General features: G+C 43.1%; 1 protein-coding gene across 1 annotated transcript; it reads right to left on the reverse strand.

The window, feature by feature from the left end:
* Positions 1-8,379: 8,379 nt before the first annotated feature.
* LOC123757858 (carbohydrate sulfotransferase 11) lies at positions 8,380-18,397 on the reverse strand. The gene is made up of 7 exons (XM_045741743.2): positions 17,724-18,397; positions 13,191-13,442; positions 12,456-12,626; positions 10,893-11,005; positions 10,413-10,611; positions 9,391-9,624; positions 8,380-8,965 (listed from the first exon to the last, which is right to left on the reverse strand). Exons 1-7 carry the CDS (start codon positions 17,841-17,843, stop codon positions 8,765-8,767), a joined length of 1,290 nt encoding a protein of 429 aa, XP_045597699.2. The 5' UTR covers positions 17,844-18,397; the 3' UTR covers positions 8,380-8,764.
* Positions 18,398-21,002: the final 2,605 nt, after the last annotated feature.

Consider the following 21,002-nt stretch of genomic DNA (forward strand, 5'->3'; position numbering starts at 1 on the left):
AAGGTATACCTTAGGTTAGTCCAATGTTCTAACATGTGCAGCATTTAATTATGAAAATTAATTATTAATATGAAAGTTATACAGTCCGGTGTATACTTTTTGACTGTTATATCATCTTATTAAAGTTGACTCAGTCTCTGTGATTGGTTTCATCTATATCACATAGAGAATCAAAACACACACACACATACACACACACGCACACACACACACACACACACACACACACACACACACACACACACACACACACACACACACACACACACACACACACACACACACTATTCCTCTGCCGCTGTTGGCCATCGAATTTGCCTTCGGCTCAACAGTTCTGACAGAATAATTTGAACTTCAAGCACTTCACAGGCACCCTTGCTTAATAAGATCGAACAAGATTTAAAATTAAAAATATGTTGATATGCATTATTATCCATTAAATATAAGCGATGCAACAGCTCCAACATCAATAGGCGATTTAAAACATTGTAATGCGACTCGATAAAGCATGTTTTAGCGCGAATTTGCCATTCATGTTAGTGGTTCCTATATTGTAACTTATCCATATCAATTCAATAATATGTACTCGTTGTAATATGTATGTCTCGTGACATATTTGTTCATATGTCTCATGCACACCAAAATTGCTATAAAATTCCATATATCTTCTTGTAAATAATTATATATAAATGTAAATATCAGTGGGACATATTCGAATGCAACGTAAACCATGGGACATATTCTATGAAAAAAAAAATCCAGAAAGTATGAGAAATGTGAATATGCCTCAATAAGCCATGAGACCGATGGATCTATTTTAATCTTACCATAGTGCTATTGGAGACTTTTTTAGTGCGACTCAATAGCCTCGTATGACCGTTCGAGTTGCCCGCCTCCTTCACAGGCGGCGAAGGTGTCCTTTGATCCAGGATCCAGAGGTGAAAACATGCCCTTACCTTCTCTTTCTCCCGGAGGCCAAGAGTTTCCCGCCTCTGCCAACGACCAGACCTTTCATCTCTACCGTGCTGCTGCGTCCTGGTGGGTGCTGTGCTATATGGTGCTGCGCCCTGTTATGTCCTGTGCTATAGTGCTGTGCAATGGTGCTGCGTTATGTTGTGATATGATACCATGGGGCTGTCTGAGGTGATACAGTGCTGTGTTATAGTGACGTGATGCGATATGGTGCTGTGCAAACGTGTCACGGTATTGTGCTAGGCTATATAAGTGTCACTGTGCTAAATTACCTTTTTTATCCCCTTAAAATTCCGTCTTTTTGTTGTTAAAAAAATAGGTTCATTATCATTTCCTTTATCAAATTTCATTAATGCCATGGTAATTAATGCATTAACGTTTAAATAGTCTTTACGAATTCCAGTTTTGGTTGCGCCTGCTGGTGATGCAGCCTACTAATTTTATTGATCCTAGGCTGCTGAAATTTATTCCCGTTTAACTTGTTTTTAACGTAATTATCAGGAGAAATCGCCAAGCCATTCCGACTATATAGCAATTAATAATTCAGGGAATATCCCGTTAATCAACCATATTTATACTTCTGTGCTTCCTCTGTCGTTTTGAGTGCAATCTCTCAAGTATATATATGTGTGGCCTTGGAGTCTGGCTGTCTCATCCGATCTGCACTTCTGGTGTTGTTTTTAACTGCAAGTAGACCGGGTCGCAGGGACAGTGATCCTCGGAGCCACATCTAGATATCTAGGTAACAATGCTTTATAGGTGCCACTGAGTTGTGAAAGATGCCAGGATCCGGAATTAAGCGTCATGGAGATGCATCAGGTACCAGCTTCCTGTGTAAGGTGCAATTGAGTTGTGGTATCTTCTAGGATACTGCCTAAGGTACCATTGAGTTGTGATATCTTCCAGGATAATGCCTAAGGTGCCATGGAGTTGTGATATCTTCCATGATACTGTTACGGCCCTCTCGGGTCGCAACCGGGTTCTTACTCTGATGTTGTTAGAGGTAGGGTATCCGGCCCCAAGCTAGTTGTGGCTTTCAAGGGATGAGATCCGTAACGCAAGTAAATTAAAGGGGAAGGAAAATAAAGTCAAAAACTTAATAATATAATTACGTCACCAATAAATATATTTAAGAAGATTACACGGGGGGGGGGGTGTATAAACACTATTATATACACTGTTGTCTTCTTCTGAAGACTCTGGATCTTCACGGTGCTCACGATGCCAAGCTCTTGGTGCTCTTGTGGCCTCACGACGAATCCTTCGAGAATCTTGAGTCTACCCCGGCCACAGGCCAGCCAAAACACAGTTCCACTGGGGGCACCGTCGTGGAGGCCGTCAACCACAAGTCCAGCAGATAGCTGGCAGGTTCCAAATCAGCGACGCTGGTTAGGCCAGTCCACGATCGATACTAAGGTCGCGAACCTTAGTCAGGAGCCTCGTGTGATACCACAGATCACTCTCCTTGCCACAACTCCCCAGTGGTTAAGCGTCTCCTCCAGTCAGTCCCGGATATGACAATCCCTCAACTGCCACTTCACAGGCAGGTCAACACCACAGTGTTCATCCGGGGGCGACTCACAGCTGCTGCAGCAAACACTTGGAGACGAGACGACTGCCTTGGGTAGACTGACTCAACTTCATTACAGCAGTCCCAGGTCGACTCTGTAAGCAGACACGTCATCAATAATAGAGACACACTAGGGCATGTCACTTACCGGCTTAGACACAAACGCCCGACGTATCTACTCCACAGATGGCGTTGCTGTCTAAGCTCCACCTCACCAGAGGTCAGCAGCGGCTGTGTTATGAGCTGATCAGGACTGGAAACTAGCCCTTGTGGCCAGTACACCTCGTCCTCACCAGGTGTCGTCGTCCATTTGGAGGGGGGTTTCGGGAGCCGACCCACAGATGGCGCGGTCGTCACTGCTCCGTGCTCGGACGTTGGATTCGGGTCCGTAACAGATACTACCTAAGGTGCCATGGAGTTGTGATATCTACCAGGATACTGCGTAAGGTGCCATGGGGTTCTGGTATCTACCAAGATACTGCCTAAGGTGCCATGGGGTTGTGGTATCTACCAGGATACTGCCTAAGGTGCCATGGGGTTGTGGTATCTACCAAGATACTACCTAAGGGGCCATGGAATTGTGGTAGGTGTCAGTATGCTGTGTTAAGGTGCTGTGGATGTTGTACGAGGTGCCATTAATTAATTAACCCTTAACATTGACAAAATCTTTTATATTCTGTTTGGCAATAAATCCTCTAATCAAATAAATCTCAAAATAAACAATACCCAAATTTGTAACAAATTAGATGGCAAATTCCTTGGCATTCTCATTGACCACAAGCTTAATTTCCAGGGACACATTCTAAACATATCAAAAAAAGTTTCAAAAACTGTGGGCATTCTTTCTAAGATCAGATATTATGTACCACGCCCTGCCCTGGTGTCTCTCTATTACTCCCTTATCTATCCATATCTCAACTATGGTATTTGTGCTTGGGGCTCTACTACCCAAAATCACTTACGTCCTCTAATTACTCAACACAAAGCTGCTATTAGGACAATATCCAATTCTGGCCCCAGACATCACTCGGTACCCCTACTTAAATCTCTGAATATGTTAGACATTAAGTCTCTGCACATTCTCTCATGTGTATTATACATATATAAAACGCTAAACTATAATGCCAATCCTGATCTCAAAAGCTTCATAGAAGGTTGTATCAGAACCCATGAGCATCACACCAGAAATAAATACAGTTTTGATATTCCTAGAGTACGACTTAATCAAACTAGAAACGCTCTACAAATCAAGGGGCCCAGAATGTGGAATGACCTTCCCAACCATGTTAAAGACTGTACCTCTCTCAACCAGTTTAAGTTAAAAGCGAAGCTATACCTAATAAATTCCCTGTAACCTACCTTACCCTTCTATTGTCAACCAATGTCTGTTTTTTTCTTTAAAGAGCGCTGTTTGTCGACATAATTGTATTTGTGCTGCTTTTTCATCTATGTTTTCATTTCTTGTTTTCATTCTACTCATTATGCTCAATTAGTATTAAGCTTGTCATTTAAGTTTATCATGCCCGAAACGCTTTGCGTAATAGTGGCTTTAGGCATTGTATGTACTAGCTCTACCTATAAGTTAAACAATCCTTGTAAATATTTATTGTATGTATGTACCTTACCTAAATAAAATTGTATTGTATTGTATTGTAATTGTTGTGCCCTCAACGTTAGGATCGCTGAGTTAGTAACGGAGAGTGTATCACTCAGTACAACACGTCATCCTGTAACCCATTGTTACTATATCTGAAGCGCTGCGGGTAATTTTGTGCTTTATATGACATACAAATTTTGTACTTAAGTTACCACTCAACCTACTTGCTTGTTCATATCCATTACTTGAGAAAACGAAGACATATCAGGACTGACTAAAGTATTTTTTTCCTAACATGTTTCAGAGAACTTTCTATAAAAGTTTTCTTGCTAACTGTACCTAATTAATTTTATTTTACTGTCTGTACTGCATAACATGCAATTTCACATCTTGTGTGTGGAGCAGATAAAACCAAGTGGCTAGACAAAAGATTATCCGTACTGTAGCATGTTCTGGCGTCGCCACCGAGGGCTCAGCCTGCGGTTACCACTAAAAAGGAGGGCTTACCTAGAGTCCAAAACATCTTTCGGCTTCTCCACAGGCTCCAGGGAGCCTTGTGGGGATAGACGAGCGAGGTCGAAACACGGTATATTCTCTGGGGGTGAGGTGGAGCCGACTAACTGGCAGACGTGGCGACTCAAAACACAAGAGCCACCTCCATGACTGTCGGAGGCTGAGCGCTCACTCCCTCCTCAGAGTGCGACCCCAGATAAATCAGCTGGTGCAGTGAGAGTGGTGAGAAAATCTTGAATTCAGCCAGGGTATATACAGCAACTAGGACAGGGGAGAGATCTTTCTTCCCACAGTTTACCTCAGGGACGAGGGAGGGCAGGAGCCTCCTGATGGCGCCACCCGCGGCCAGCCAATCACAGGCACGCTCTTGCCCACCTTCAGGAAAGGTTCCCTATATAGCACCGCTATTCAATCAGTCAGTCGTAAATCGTTGTTCTTTGGCCTTTAGACCATATCAAAGGAATTATAAAAAAAAATCATATATTCTATGTTGTACCAACTGTACATAAATCTTCTCCTCGTGCCGACTCTTGATTGATGAGTAGTGAGCAACAGTGATGACGTGACATAATGGCCACTAGGGAGGGTGTGGTGTCCGCTCCGGGACCACACTAGTGCTCTATTTTGAATGGCCCAAATACGCAAGCTTGTGAGTTTGATATCTAAATTCTTTTTCAAAATTATAAAAAGGTTTTGCCACTTTAATTTGTTCTACGTTCATGAGCTTAACGAAAACATTGAAATATTATATTATTTGTTCTTGTCTTTCTACGCCTAAGTATTTAGCAAAAAAATGAATATACATGTATATATGCATGGCCCGAATATTAATTTCAGTTTCAATATTGCACAACTCAGCATACAATAATAATAATAATAACAATAATAATAATAATAATGATTTATTTACAAGAAGGTATAATGGGTTTGTGAGATTACATAAAATTGGTATTTTTACATCCTTGCAAAGCCACTAACACGCATAGGGTTTTGGGCAGAAAAAAAGACGAAACAGATACTATATTTAGCAACACATGTTAATCACAATATACGTAATTTATTTCCTAAGTAGAAATAGAGGAACTAATTAAAAACATAGACAGGCTTCAAAGCAGGTCATAAGAACTTTCTAATGAACAATACATTGTAGCCGTCAACAGAGGCACCAAGTACGATGATTGTGGCTACAATACATATACGCGCTACACATAGCAATAACACATATACGCGAGCAAAAATGCATATATATATATATATATATATATATATATATATATATATATATATATATATATATATATATATATATATATATATATATATATATATATATATATATATATATATATACATATATATATATATATATATATATATATATATATATATATATATATATATATATATATATATATACATGGCTATAATATATATATACTTGAATGTAATGATATACATGAATGTAATACAAATATGCATGAATGTAATTCACATACGTTATCATTTATTCAAGATCAAACCTCACACCAAGTCTTAGATGATATACAATACCATTGTCTCCTGCTTGTCTAACACACACCTCCCAAGGCCAAAAATACACTAGCGTAAGAAGAGAAACCAACCCCCAAGAGGAGTCGTAATATTCAAGTAAGAGAAAGTAATATACTTTCTGAAGGACGGATCATTATATTTATTTTATAAAGAGCGATAATATCTACAAATCCAGAAAATGTAAACATGCATTGGTTTTCCCTCGTTTCCCATAGTCAAATAAATGTGCTTGCGGGGGGTTGAGTTTCGGCTCTTTGGTTCCGCCTCTCAATCGTCACGAGGCAGGGGAAGAATCAACACGGAGGGAAAAGGTGTGTAATAGCGAAGTTTATAGATAGCAAATATTTAATTCCACTCCATCCATGCGTTTTATTATTCTTAAAACAATATCTTGGTAAAACATGGAGAATCACCCTCCAGCAGTCAACCCACTGCAGGTCCACACTGCTCTCTTATACCAGCCACACTGCTCTCTTATACCAGCCACACTGCTCTCTTATACCACCCACACTGCTCTCTTATACCACCCACACTGCTCTCTTATACCAGCCACACTGCTCTCTTATACCAGCCACACTGCTCTCTTATACCACCCACACTGCTCTCTTATACCAGCCACGCTGCTCTCTTATACCACCCACACTGCTCTCTTATACCAGCCACACTGCTCTCTTATACCACCCACACTGCTCTCTTATACCACCCACACTGCTCTCTTATACCACCCACACTGCTCTCTTATACCAGCCACGCTGCTCTCTTATACCAGCCACACTGCTCTTATACCAGCCACACTGCTCTCTTATACCAGCCACACTGCTCTCTTATACCAGCCACGCTGCTCTCTTATACCACCCACACTGCTCTCTTATACCAGCCACACTGCTCTTATACCAGCCACACTGCTCTCTTATACCAGCCACACTCCTCTCTTATACCACCCACACTGCTCTCTTATACCAGCCACACTGCTCTCTTATACCAGCCAAACTCCTCTCTTATACCACCCACACTGCTCTCTTATACCAGCCACGCTGCTCTCTTATACCACCCACACTGCTCTCTTATACCAGCCACACTGCTCTCTTATACCACCCACACTGCTCTCTTATACCAGCCACACTGCTCTCTTATACCACCCACACTGCTCTCTTATACCACCCACACTGCTCTCTTATACCACCCACACTGCTCTCTTATACCAGCCACACTGCTCTCTTATAGCACCCACACTGCTCTCTTATACCAGCCACACTGCTCTCTTATAGCACCCACACTGCTCTCTTATACCAGCCACACTGCTCTCTTATACCACCCACACTGCTCTCTTACACCACCCACACTGCTCTCTTATACCAGCCACACTGCTCTCTTATACCAGCCACGCTGCTCTCTTATACCACCCACACTGCTCTCTTATACCAGCCACGCTGCTCTCTTATACCACCCACACTGCTCTCTTATACCAGCCACGCTGCTCTCTTATACCACCCACACTGCTCTCTTATACCAGCCACGCTGCTCTCTTATACCACCCACACTGCTCTCTTATACCAGCCACGCTGCTCTCTTATACCACCCACACTGCTCTCTTATACCAGCCACACTGCTCTTATACCACCCACACTGCTCTCTTATACCACCCACACTGCTCTCTTATACCAGCCACACTGCTCTCTTATAGCACCCACACTGCTCTCTTATACCAGCCACACTGCTCTCTTATAGCACCCACACTGCTCTCTTATACCAGCCACACTGCTCTCTTATAGCACCCACACTGCTCTCTTACACCACCCACACTGCTCTCTTATACCACCCACACTGCTCTCTTATACCAGCCACGCTGCTCTCTTATACCACCCACACTGCTCTCTTATACCAGCCACACTGCTCTTATACCACCCACACTGCTCTTATACCAGCCAACCTCTTAAAATGACAGTACCAATAGCAACTATTTGCTATCAACTTCGATTGCATAAATTCCTATTTTAGTAATTTCATATCACAGATAGTTATATTGTATTATCACTTAGATCACCTCACTATTCACATTTATTCTGCACACAATTCCCTTCTCTCTCCGATACAATAATCAACTAGTTAACATAACTCTTTCATTCTCATAGATTGTTATACTTTGTCATAAAAGGTGAAAATTAACTTGGAGTGCAGTAATGTCAATGTTGTAGTATATTTTTGAATTAATATATCGTGGTTGGCAAATAATGTGTCGCATTAATTACATGATCTTCTTTCATATTGAATAAAGGTTATTTTTATCAGAAGAAGAATTTTTGCCTTTCAACCCAGCCGGACCCTTCAAAATTAACCCAATACTACTGTATTGGGTTAATACAGTACATACATACCTTTTACATAGTACATAAAGGTACATACGTTTTCAGAGTTACAATTTATTTACACCGTGAAGTATGTAAAGGGTTACTGATATAAAATTGAAGGGTTGAGATAAACTATAATCGCTGTCTGGTAGATCACAGAAGCTTGGTTCTCGCGTGCCTTGACCACATTCGCAGCCAAGGCATAACCACGCCTTATAAAGCTGGAGAGAAGATTATGTTCTTTCCCGGGTACAGCATCTTGAGCAGCGGTTCGACGCTGTAGCCGAACAACAGGAAGTCAACTTCATATTTGCGATAGAGGGCTTCGAGAGTGTCGAGGTCGAGGGTGGAGTAGTAGCGATGGAGGAGGAGGCTAGTGTCCCCCCGGCCCCGGTTGGCGTTCTCCTCCAGAACCTGCATCAAGTGGAAGCAGTGTTAGGTCATGTTACTGAGGACAGACGTGTGACCCGCTGAGAAAGTTCTTAGAGATATCAAACTTCAATGCTCCTCAGAGACAACTCTACACCAAGTTACTCTGGAAAGTAATATATATATAACGTTATCTTGAGATGATTTCGGGGTTTTAGTGTCCCCGCGGCCCGGTCCTCGACCAGGCCTCCACCCCCAGGAAGCAGCCCGTGACAGCTGACTAACACCCAGGTACCTATTTACTGCTAGGTAACAGGGGCATAGGGTGAAAGAAACTTGGCCCATTTGTTTCTGCCTCGTGCGGGAATCTAACCCGCGCCGCAGAATTACGAGTCCTAGTCCTGCGCTATCCACCAGGCTACGAGGCCCCCAACGTAGTTACAGCAACAAAATAATATATATATATTCACCTTAGGATCGATCTTGCGAGCAAGACCGGAATCCTCCAGTATGAAGCGCATGTCCTCTGTCTGTGTGTCTTCCCTGCCTATAGCATTGTATTTCATGATGCAAGGAGCACAGTGCTTCCAGTAAGGTGCCCAGTGAGGATCGTATTTCTCTAACGAGGTCTTTACCAGATAAGTCACAAACTCCGAGAACGTGGGAATCACACTCAGACTTCCGTTGGTCATCATCTCCGACTCCTGCAAGAAGATTCCAGCATCTGAGTAAAGGCTAAGGTGTTTGTTGTGAATGAGTCCAATGCTCATTAATGAGAACACTGGAATAAAGAAAGCTGCAGAGGCCTAGTGACCCAAGCGAGGCAGCTCGAAAGGGGTAAAGAATGCCAAGTCTCCCTTCTATCAAGTCCGGAGCCCCTTCTATCAAGTCCGGAGCGTTACGAAGCCAACCTGTATACGGGGATGGGGGGTAGAGGCTGGCTCAACTGACCCCGGGGAACACCCGGCGAGTGGCTCTGGATATATGAGGCTCACATTTATATTTACAAATATATCTCGAAAACTAAATGTGCACAAAAATGTACATGAGTGCAATTATCCGAAGGAAGGTATTCGCCTTCAAATGTTATACTCATCTTGGAAATATTTGACATCATAATACAACATATTTCTGCAAACAGACGATTAAATATCAATTTTTCATGAAAATATGCATAACTAAACAAAAAGCCCCTTCCCCACCTCTCAAGACACTCTATTTATTGTTGCTGCTTTATTTTAATAAAGTAATAAATAATACTACACACAGTATTTTAATAATCTCTATTAATAGTTTCTACTGTATTTTAATAAAGACTATAAAGTATTAAAGTTGACAAATATCTAACTGAAACATAAAAATACTGTTTCCAGAGATAAGGGAGGAAGTGCGCCCCATGAAATCACCGAATTTATTAAACCTAGCGCATCGAAGCCTTCATTATCTTCCCTCAACATTGCTCGAGTCAGCCGGACTCTGGCGGTCTTCTCACCTCTAGAGATGGTCTTGTTAGTTTGAATATTTGCGGTCCGAAGGTCTCCCTCTGCCATGAGCTGTGGGAGGTGTCCTCGAAGCGGTCCCGGTAAGCGGAGAGCAGCCTAGTGAATGGATCACGCACGATCATGAACCTGTAGAAGTTGAGCGCCTTCTGGAGGTCACGTCTGTTCCTCACTGCCATCACTTCACGCATACTGCAGACAGGGATATATTTTTATTAATCCGGCTGGAAGCATGGGGCTTTATTTTTATTAATCCGGCTGGAAGCATAGGGCTTTATTATGATTAATCCAGCTGGAAGCATAAGGGTTTATTTTGATTAATCTAGCTGGAAACAGGGATTTATTTTGGCTTAATCTGACGGTATAATTCAGTATTTTACACTGAAATATACTTTTTTAGGTCGATATTTTGTATTTATTTAACAAGTTCTTACATTTTGAACAGCTTAGTATTCTGCCTCCATGAAACTCACTTGTAAAAATTTTTCGACTTGAGAATGGATGTTTGGTTGAGAAGGCGAGCAAACATGGCGTTCCAGGCGGTAGAACCAACCTTGTACTGCCAGCAGAAGAGCATTTTGTTGTTCTACAAAAAAAATCGTAAGGAAAAAACTCTGAATTTGGACATAGAGATACGGAAAACACTGAAGATGAGGTTAATTATATAATTTGATTAGAATTAACTAAAGTATTATTGTTTCCTTTGTGGAAGAGTGAAATTAACTAACAAAAATTAATATTCACGACTAAATGAGATAAGACAATTATCTGTTTTGTCAGCGAACATTGGTGACCTTCAAAGGAAAAAAAACTTTTATATTTTGGCTTACTGAGTTAAAAAAACGAGTATTGTAATGCATGACAAAGTGGTTGGGAAATAAAAGAGTAATAAATTCACCATTCAAGTTTCTATATACATATATATTCTTAAAAATTATTTCAAAGTTATTATAAATAATCATGACAGAAAGCCTCGTCTAGGCTTTCCCGAGAGATGGAACTTCCACTACAATATCTGGAACGCCTGGAAGTTCCACCACTACAATATCTGGAACACCTGGAAGTTCCACCACTACAATATCTGGAACGCCTGGAAGTTCCACCACTACAATATCTGGAACACCTGGAAGTTCCACCACTACAATATCTGGAACGCCTGGAAGTTCCACCACTACAATATCTGGAACGCCTGGAAGTTCCACCACTACAATATCTGGAACACCTGGAAGTTCCACCACTACAATATCTGGAACGCCTGGAAGTTCCACCACTACAATATCTGGAACACCTGGAAGTTCCACCACTACAATATCTGGAACACCTGGAAGTTCCACCACTACAATATCTGGAACGCCTGGAAGTTCCACCACTACAATATCTGGAACACCTGGAAGTTCCAACACTACAATATCTGGAACACCTGTAAAGTTCCACCACTACAATATCTGGAACACTTGGAAGTTCCACCACTACAATATCTGGAACGCCTGGAAGTTCCACCACTACAGTATCTGGAACGCCTGGAAGTTCCACCACTACAATATCTGGAACACCTGGAAGTTCCACCACTACAATATCTGAAACACCTGGAAGTTCCACCACTACAATATCTGGAACACCTGGAAGTTCCACCACTACAATATCTGGAACACCTGGAAGTTCCACCACTACAATATCTGGAACACCTGGAAGTTCCACCACTACAATATCTGGAACACCTGGAAGTTCCACCACTACAATATCTGGAACACCTGGAAGTTCCACCACTACAATATCTGGAACACCTGGAAGTTCCACCACTACAATATCTGGAACACCTGGAAGTTCCACCACTACAATATCTGGAACACCTGGAAGTTCCACCACTACAATATCTGGAACACCTGGAAGTTCCACCACTACAGTATCTGGAACACCTGGAAGTTCCACCACTACAATATCTGGAACACCTGGAAGTTCCACCACTACAATATCTGGAACACCTGGAAGTTCCACCACTACAATATCTGGAACGCCTGGAAGTTCCACCAGCATACCTGGTCCATCTGGAAGTTGGTAGCGGGAACGGCTTGCGGCAAGAAGGTCGTGCCTGCCAGCCTGAAGTAGTCGCCGCTGGAGAAGAGGGAGAGAAGCTCGGGGTGAGTGCCGGTGACCAAGAACCTGCTGCAGGAGTCAGCGAGGCGACGGCGACGTTCTCTGTGTACTTTCTGCACGGGGATAACATTCCAGGAAGACATGATTAGTTGGGTAATTGTGAACATTCACATCCACGGGAAGCATTCCTGGTTTGATACAATGAAGTGATAGTGAGCTGGTTACCATTATTATTATTATTATTATTATTATTATTATTATTATTATTATTATTATTATTATTATTATTATTATTATTATTATTATTATTGTTATTATTATTAGTATGGTAGAGTGGGATGGTGTGTGACGCTGGACTGAGTTGTATGGATTGTATGTGACGCTGAAGTGTGATTGTGCGTGACGCTAGTGTGATTGTGTGTGACGCTAGTCTGATTGTGCGTGACGCTGGAGTCTGATTGTGCGTGACGCTGGAGTTTGATTGTGCGTTACTCGTTTTTAAATACAAAAGATGTAATTATTGCGTAATCGCTTATTATAAAGAAAACTTATAAAACAGGATATCCTCCTATATGCTTATCCACCGACAGGGGTTTCAGCAGCGGTCTCCGTTGCTTCTGACTGTAATATTAAATTTAAATATTAATTTTAGTAAGGACTTTCACCGACACTCTTACCTGTACTCTTTTGTACTCCGCATTCGTCATCAGGTACAGTTGACGTGTCTTCTTGCGTCTTGTACCGCGGCGGACGCTGTATCCGTCAGCACCAGCGCCTGATACAGCACCTTCAGGATGCATAAATTTTCCAAAATTCTCGTGTTTTAGTCCCTTCAGCTCCAGTTCCAGTTTCTTTAAATCCTGCTCCAGTTCCTTCTGCTGGACGTTTAAGATGTGGTTGTCCTCTTGGGATGTGTTGTCGGTTGAGACCTGCAAGGATTGTTTAAGTATGAAGTGTCAGAATTCACACTCACGGAGATCAAAATATCAAGAGAGATCAAGAGGGAGCCACTGTGGTGACATATTGGAGATGGTCTCAGAAAGTTTCAGGTGGTGTCTGTGTCCGTTAATACTTCAATATCGTCATGTATAGTTAAAATTGAAATTGAAATAAGTTTATTGAGGTAAAATACACACAAAGGGATGAGGTAGCTCAAGCTATTCTCACCCCGTTCAGTACATCGTGTTAATACATACATAGACACACATCACAAACAATAAACATATTATCAAACATGCTGAGAGATAAACATATACATTTCCTTATGCATAGTTAGTGAGGGACAACTCACTGCTCCGTCTCACCTCACCACCCCGGCCCCTACACTTGTCACAACGGAAAGAAATGATGTATTAAATTGCCCGACTGACCTTAACCTAACCTAACTCGAGGACCCACGCATAGTTGAATACTTATGAGCCGCTATGATGTAGTAGAGCCGACAGTGGCGGGTCGGCCATAGGAGCTGGTGAGCTGCACTCCCTCAGACACCACCAACCCTCACACTAGAATAATAAGCAGCTAACAAATGTATCATAACAAAAAGTCTTGTATATGTTATTTTCAATATATTTAAAGTTGAATTTTGAAACGTAATTAAAACCTCAAAAATAGAGGTTTCTTGCTGTACGATAGTGTAGGATATATTGGCGCAACATTTGGCAATGTTGAGCTGCATTCAGTAGCCTATTCACGATCCCTAGCGGCCTGCAGTATGAATAAGAAGCGTTTATTAATGTCTTTCGTTTAATGGTTTCTTCCTTGAATTATGTTTCTTTTAATTATTATTATTATACTTTTGTGTGAAGATTGGAGTGACGCCGTCCTTCCATTCTAATTTCCCCACAAGCCGCCACTGGCGCTGCTGTAGTGGTGGTGATGCAGGAACTATCAGGAGAAAGCGCCTAGCCATTACGACTAAATAGCACTTGGAAGGGATTGGGATAAGGATTTGGGATGGGACAGGGGAAAAATGGTGGCCATTCCTTTCGGGGACGGTCGGGGATTGAACGCTGACCTGCATGAAGCGAGACCGTCGCTCTACTGTCCAGCCCAAATGGTTGGGTTGCTGATGCAGGAGCGGTGGTGATGCAGGAGCTGTAATTCAGTAGTAGTATTCACCTAGCTCACCTAGTTGAGCTCTGCTCTTTCGGCCCGCCTCTCAACTGTCTATCAATCAACTTTTTTTCACACCTCCAGCATACAGCCCGTAGCAGCTGTCTAACTCCCAGGTACCTATTTACTACTAGGTAAGAGGGGCATCAGAGTGAAAGAAACTCTGTCCATTTGTTTCTGTCATCGCCGGGTATCGATCCCCGGTCCCTAGATCTACGAGACTAGAGCGCCGTCCACTCAGCCACCAGGCCCCCGAAATGGTTGCAGCTCGCGAAATTTACGTTATGTCCCGTTTTCTGTTTGTAGATCCTCGGGTAGGTTAGGTTCCGTCAATTTAGTACATCACTTCAGTGACGTTGGGAACGTTCGGGGGAACGGGGGTGGATGCTGGCCGCAGAGGACTGTACGTGAACGTGCAGGTGAGATGATGTTTGCAGATGCCGGGAACACAAACGAGAGGCCTCGTGGGTACACATACTCTTCCTGTTTTTTCTCTTGTAATTGAAGCAGTATTTGCTTTCCCAGCCACCAGGTGAGACAGACGGATACGGAGACACACACACACACACGACTGAGTGGACAGCGCTCAAGGGGTCATAGATTATTACATAATCTAATAGGCCCGGGCTCGATTATAATCAATATGCCCGGGCTCGTTTCCCGGTCGAGGCAGAAACAAATGGGCAGTTTCACCTGATGCACCTGTTCACCTAGCAGTATGTAGGTGCCTGGGAGTCAGACAGCTGCAACGAGCTGTATCCCGAGAGGACAATAAATCGCGAGTCAGTGCATTAGACAACCGACAAGTAGAAAGGCAGAGTCCAACATTCTACAGACAAATAGTAAATACAAACACGCGTAGACACTATTTGTCCTATCAGACACTGAAAGGTGCGCAGAATCTGGGTATTCGTAGTTGTTTGTTGTTGTTGTTTTAGGATATGATGAGCCCATAGTGGACCTGGCACAGGAGCGGGGCTGTAACTGTTGCGTTGGTAGGAACCGTTATTGTGCCCGGGTAGCGCGGGCCCAGCGTGAGGGCTGGCGGCGGCGGGCGGGTGAGGTGAAGAACCGGTTACATCACCACGCTCCCCAGATATTACTGGGACCTATTGTTCGCTTGTTGTCTTAATCCTCCGGTAATGTAAGCACTGTGTTTGTCAAGGCAAAAATATCTTAACTGCTTATGGAAATAAATGTTGGTGGTAAGTTTGGAAACGCCTGGAAGCCTCACGAAGACGGAGCGAAAGAGTCCTCCTATACCTGTTTGATGAAGAATGCGTCGCCCACAGCTATACTTGCGTACGACAACAGACTCGTACCCGGTTATGTGCTAATCGGTTAAATATTCAGACTCAAATTAGCATTCTTCCCTCTTGAAATGTACAGGTGAGCGGTCACCTTGAAGGAGGACATAGTCGACGGTCTCAATGTCTGTTGTTGGTTAATCGACTTAACAAGCAAAATGTTAGGTCCTGCAAGGTCATTGCCCTCCAGAATGGGGAGGGAAGGGGGGGGGGGTGACCAGCATACATTCACTCCACATTGGTGACGGAGGAGGAGCTCGATGGCCAGCATCTATTCACTCCACACTGGGAGGGGCTAGCACCCGTTCATTCCAAACAGGAATGGACGTGGAATGAGCGGGATAACAAGACGGGGTGGGGGAGGCGTCAACCATCTCCCCCACCTTCCCAAGTGTGGGAATTTTTTTATTATTGCCGCCGGAGGTGGCCAGTTTATTGTGAACCCCATACTCATCCTGTGAGTAGGGGAGAAAGGAGGAGAAGGGGCGATTGGGAGACGGGGAATAGGAGAGAGCCGAGAGGGGGGATCATGGGAAAGAAATTTGACGAGAGGAGGTGAATGGGGGAGACTGGAAGAGAAGGGGAGGAACTGGGAAAGACGGTGGGGGGGAGGGGAGATCCCGGTGCAGCCGATTGCCTCCTCCTTGAAATATATATGTACACATATGCAAGAATAGTGACAAAAAACACGTGATGTATGTATATATATACAAATGAAATGAGTCTGGCTTTTAAATAGGAACTACTACGCTCATTTTGCAGTATCCTGTTACTTATGTCCTTATGTGACGAAGACGTCGCCTCATACTTTACTGTAAAATAAAAATTAAAAAAACAGTTTAAAAAAAAACTAATTGCCGATGATTAAGTAGAATTTGCACCGGATCTTCCAGCTTTTGTGGAAATGGGAATCATCTGACTGGTTTTATGACTGTTAAAGTGTAGCCTCATAAAGCATTAGGTACAATTTGACGTAGTCTTGAATGTTAGCTTTGCTTCATGCTAAAAAAACGGCGAGGCGCGTTTTTCTCGTGTGTAACGGTGGCCAGAGTTCCTTTATGCATAGGTGGGATGAGTGTGTTCCGGTGGGGAAATAGTGCTGTGGAGAGAACATTTGGAATGATTTACCGTGTTATTCATGCACTGTGTGCTCACCTGTAACTTCATGCACTGTGTATTCAGCGCTACTTCGTGTATTGTATTCACTTACATCTTCGTTCAGTGCGTATTCACTTCTATTTCCATGCACTGTCTACTCACCCTTACATCATTCATATAGCTGTTCATTTATGTATGATTTCATTCAATACTTAATTCACAGCATACCTCCCATTCGTTCATTCATGGAGCTCCGACTATTATTTTCGTTATTCACGGGGCTCCCTTAATTTACACATATAGTTATGTTCATCCATACATTCATCCATTCCATCATGTATAGAGTGGATGTATAGGCTATATGACAACGGAAAGTCTGCAAGATGGTGTAGGCTGCATAATAGGGAGCTTTCAGGATGTGATAGGCTACATGATAATACGGAGCCTGCAGCGTTTTGTTGAAAATACAAATGTACCTTAGCGCCATATTTAAACTGAAAGGAAACCCTCTTGGAACAATTATAGTAAATAATTTGAAATTATAAATTAATACACTGTGGTCCTTACATGAAGGTAACAGCTAAACGACTCTTTTATACGGCACGGTACTTAGTAGTACGGTACGGTACTTATACCTGTGTTTACCAGCTAAACGACTCTAGGTACTACAGTACGGTACGTGGTGCTTACCTGGGTGTACCAGGAGATGAGGGCCGGGGTGGGTGGTGGCGAGCAGAGGTACAGCAGGCCGCCCACCGTCACCACCCACACCGCCCACTGCATACCTCTACGCCCAAATCTCCGCCGCATCGTTCCGGTCTTAGGGTATGGGATAACTTAAGATCTACGTGGGTATGGTAGGCGATCTCTTCATTACGTGGGTATGGGAGGCGACCTCTTCACTATGTGGGTATGGTAGGCGACCTCTTCACTACGTGGGTATGGTAGGCGACCTCTTCACTACGTGCGTATGGGCGGCGACCTCTTCACTACGTGGGTATGGGCGGCGACCTCTTCACTACGTGGGTATGGGAGGCGACCTCTTCACTACGTGTATATGGGAGGCGACCTCTTCACTACGTAGGTATGGTAGGCGACCTCTTCACTACGTGTATATGGGCGGCGACCTCTTCACTAAGGGTGTGTAGTAGGCGCCCTCGTTTCCATGGGTGTCTGGAAGGCGACATCATCACCATGTGGGCTTGTGCGAAGCAACCTCGTCACTGTGGGCTTATGGGAGGCGACCTCATCGCTAACATGCGTTTAGGAAGCGACCTCTTCCCTATGAGTGCGGGAGGCGACCTGATCACTACAGAGGCAGAGGAACACTGCCTGGCCTCCACACCCCGGCCGCTCCTCGTTCTCTGTCCTCCCTTACCGCACAAAAACGACCAGCTCTTGTGCGCTCACTGCACGAGTGCGATAATATTTTAGTAATAAATGTTATTTATTATTGATTCTTAATTGTATCCGGAGCGAGCACTCACACACATAGTAAGCACGAGGAAGGAACTAAAAATGTGAACTAGAAGAGGCTACCTCCATCCATAGTTTTAAAAGCTAATTGTGAAATAGAGTAGGCTACCTCCATCCATAGTTTTGATAGCAGAAATAACAAAAGTTATTGTTTTTGATGATTGGCAATAGCATGCTGTTAGTGTGTTTCATGGCTTTTTCTTGGCCATAATACGGACTGTTACTCGACCTTGAAGAAGACAATATGCAGCATCCGGGGGATCCTTGTGGGGCACCCGCGTACACTTACACATTGTCTTCTCCTACCACCCCTTATATTTTTAGTATTTGTCGTAAATGAGAGAGAGAGAGAGAGAGAGTCCTTTGTCCCCCTACTCTTGCCCCTTCTCTCAGAAAATGTATTATTACGAAGCAGTGAAACTTGTTCTAGTGTATATAATGCAATGAAAATAAATTGAATTTCTAAAATTCAAAACTTTATTCATAAATAGTTGCACGTTTATAATTGACTTATTTTACAAAATTGCAAGTACAGTATTTATTTATATAATAACAAATAATAATAGCCTAACATTGGTCATTATAATTCTGGCTGGACTGAACAGGTCTGCAAACAGTGTTATTCATGAATAACACATGGCGCCCGATCATCGAGGAGAGAATACTATACATGGAAACACTGTAGATGTGTGAATACCTTGCCAGCTGCTGCAGTTAGTTTAGCTTCGTGGCTAAAAAAGATAGTGAGGACTTTTGTTCGTGCGTAATGGTTGGCAGAGACTGTTAAATGGCGAGAAAGTGGAGTTGGTTTATGGGATTCACAGGCGATGTAATTGTAGTTGATAAGAGGTATGGCGAGGAAGTCGGTGGTGAGGGGTTGGGTTAGTGAGGAAGAAGGGTAGTGAGGTGAGATGGTGCTGGGAGATGTAGTGGGGATTGTTACCGAGTGTTGTGGAAATGGAGTGGGGGTCGGTAGGTGTGGTGAGGCGATGTTGTTGTTGTTGTTACAGATTTAGCTACTCAGAACGAAGTGTCCATGTAGCACGGGCTATGGTGAGCCTGTAATTGAGTTTGGCTATACGCGATAACCTTGTTTCTGTGATATTTGGGTCTAAGTTTAAAATAGAGGAGGGGATTCCTCCTTTTTCCCTGTTTATTTATCGCTTCTGTTTTAGTGCACTGGTTTTAGTCTTGTTTTATTAACATTATCTTGGTGGCGGATGTAGATGCAGAATGCTCACTAATGAGTCCCATTCCTCAACGGCTTTTCTAATCATTGTAGTCGCGGTGGAATGCGCATCCAATGCAGCTGCTGTCGTTGGATTGATGTTGAGTTTGATGCGCAGTACTTCAGTAGCTTCACATTCCAGTAAGTAGTGCAATAGTGGCGCCTCTGCTTCTGTTTCACAGATGTAACACTCTTTAACTATTGGGTTCATTACCTCCCAGCTGCACTTGTAACCAAGTTTGAGTCTGTGTATGGCTACTGCAATGTCTCTGGATATTTTTTGCCAGGCTTGAAAGAGGAGTAACCAGTGGCTTGTTTGTACCATATCGCAGTGGAAACTTCCTTCCGCTACTTTGGCTCTGTGGCGACTTTTGATAGTTGAGAATCTTTTCTTCTTGATTTGCTTCTTAATCTGTGAGAAACTTGGAGGTATTTGAACCTGTACAACAGGTAGAGCAGTGGCAGCTTTTGCTAGTGAGTCTGCCTTTTCATTACCATCTATGCCAATGTGAATTGGTATCCATGGTGAGGCGAGTTTGGGTGAGGAATTGTAGTGGGATGAGTAGGTTTGGTGAAGAAGTGGTGTGGGTTTGTGAGGTATGATGAGGAAGTAGAATGATGAGGTGAGATAGGGTGGGAAGGTATAGTGTTGTTGTTGTTGTTGTTGTTTAAGATTTGCTACCTGGAATAAAAGTTCCAAGTAGCACGGGCTATGGTGAGCCCGCAAGGTATAGTGATGAAGTGGTTATTTATTAGTTTGGGTGGCGGTCGGTTGGTGTGACCCACATCTTCTCAGACGGATCGGTGGACACAGAATATGAGAGTGCTGGCGCTGCTCGTTGCATGGACAACAGGCATATTGGAGACTGAGAGAACCAATATTATCAACCCAAACTGAGTTGTTTGCCATACAACAGGCATTCGCATATGTGATTGCACAAAACACTCAAAATGTAATCATACACACAGACTCAAAAGCCGCACTTCAAATATTAGGAAAAAAAGCAGTGGAAATACAACATGGAAATAATTATCACAATTTTGTATTTAGGAGCAGTAGCCAAAGACAAAGGACACAATATCACCCTAAACTCTATCCCATCCCATGTTGGAATCCCATTAATAAGAAAGTCGATGAAGCTGATAAATTGGCAATTCGTCATCCACTGATCCACAAAAAGAGTACATAAAAAAACACCACAAAAAACTCGCACACCTCAACAAAGCCCATCTACAACGGAGTAGCAGAAGGTCCGCCCTCTGCC

This window comes from Procambarus clarkii, chromosome 40 (assembly GCF_040958095.1).
Source record: "Procambarus clarkii isolate CNS0578487 chromosome 40, FALCON_Pclarkii_2.0, whole genome shotgun sequence".
In the NCBI taxonomy this organism is placed as follows: domain Eukaryota; kingdom Metazoa; phylum Arthropoda; class Malacostraca; order Decapoda; family Cambaridae; genus Procambarus; species Procambarus clarkii.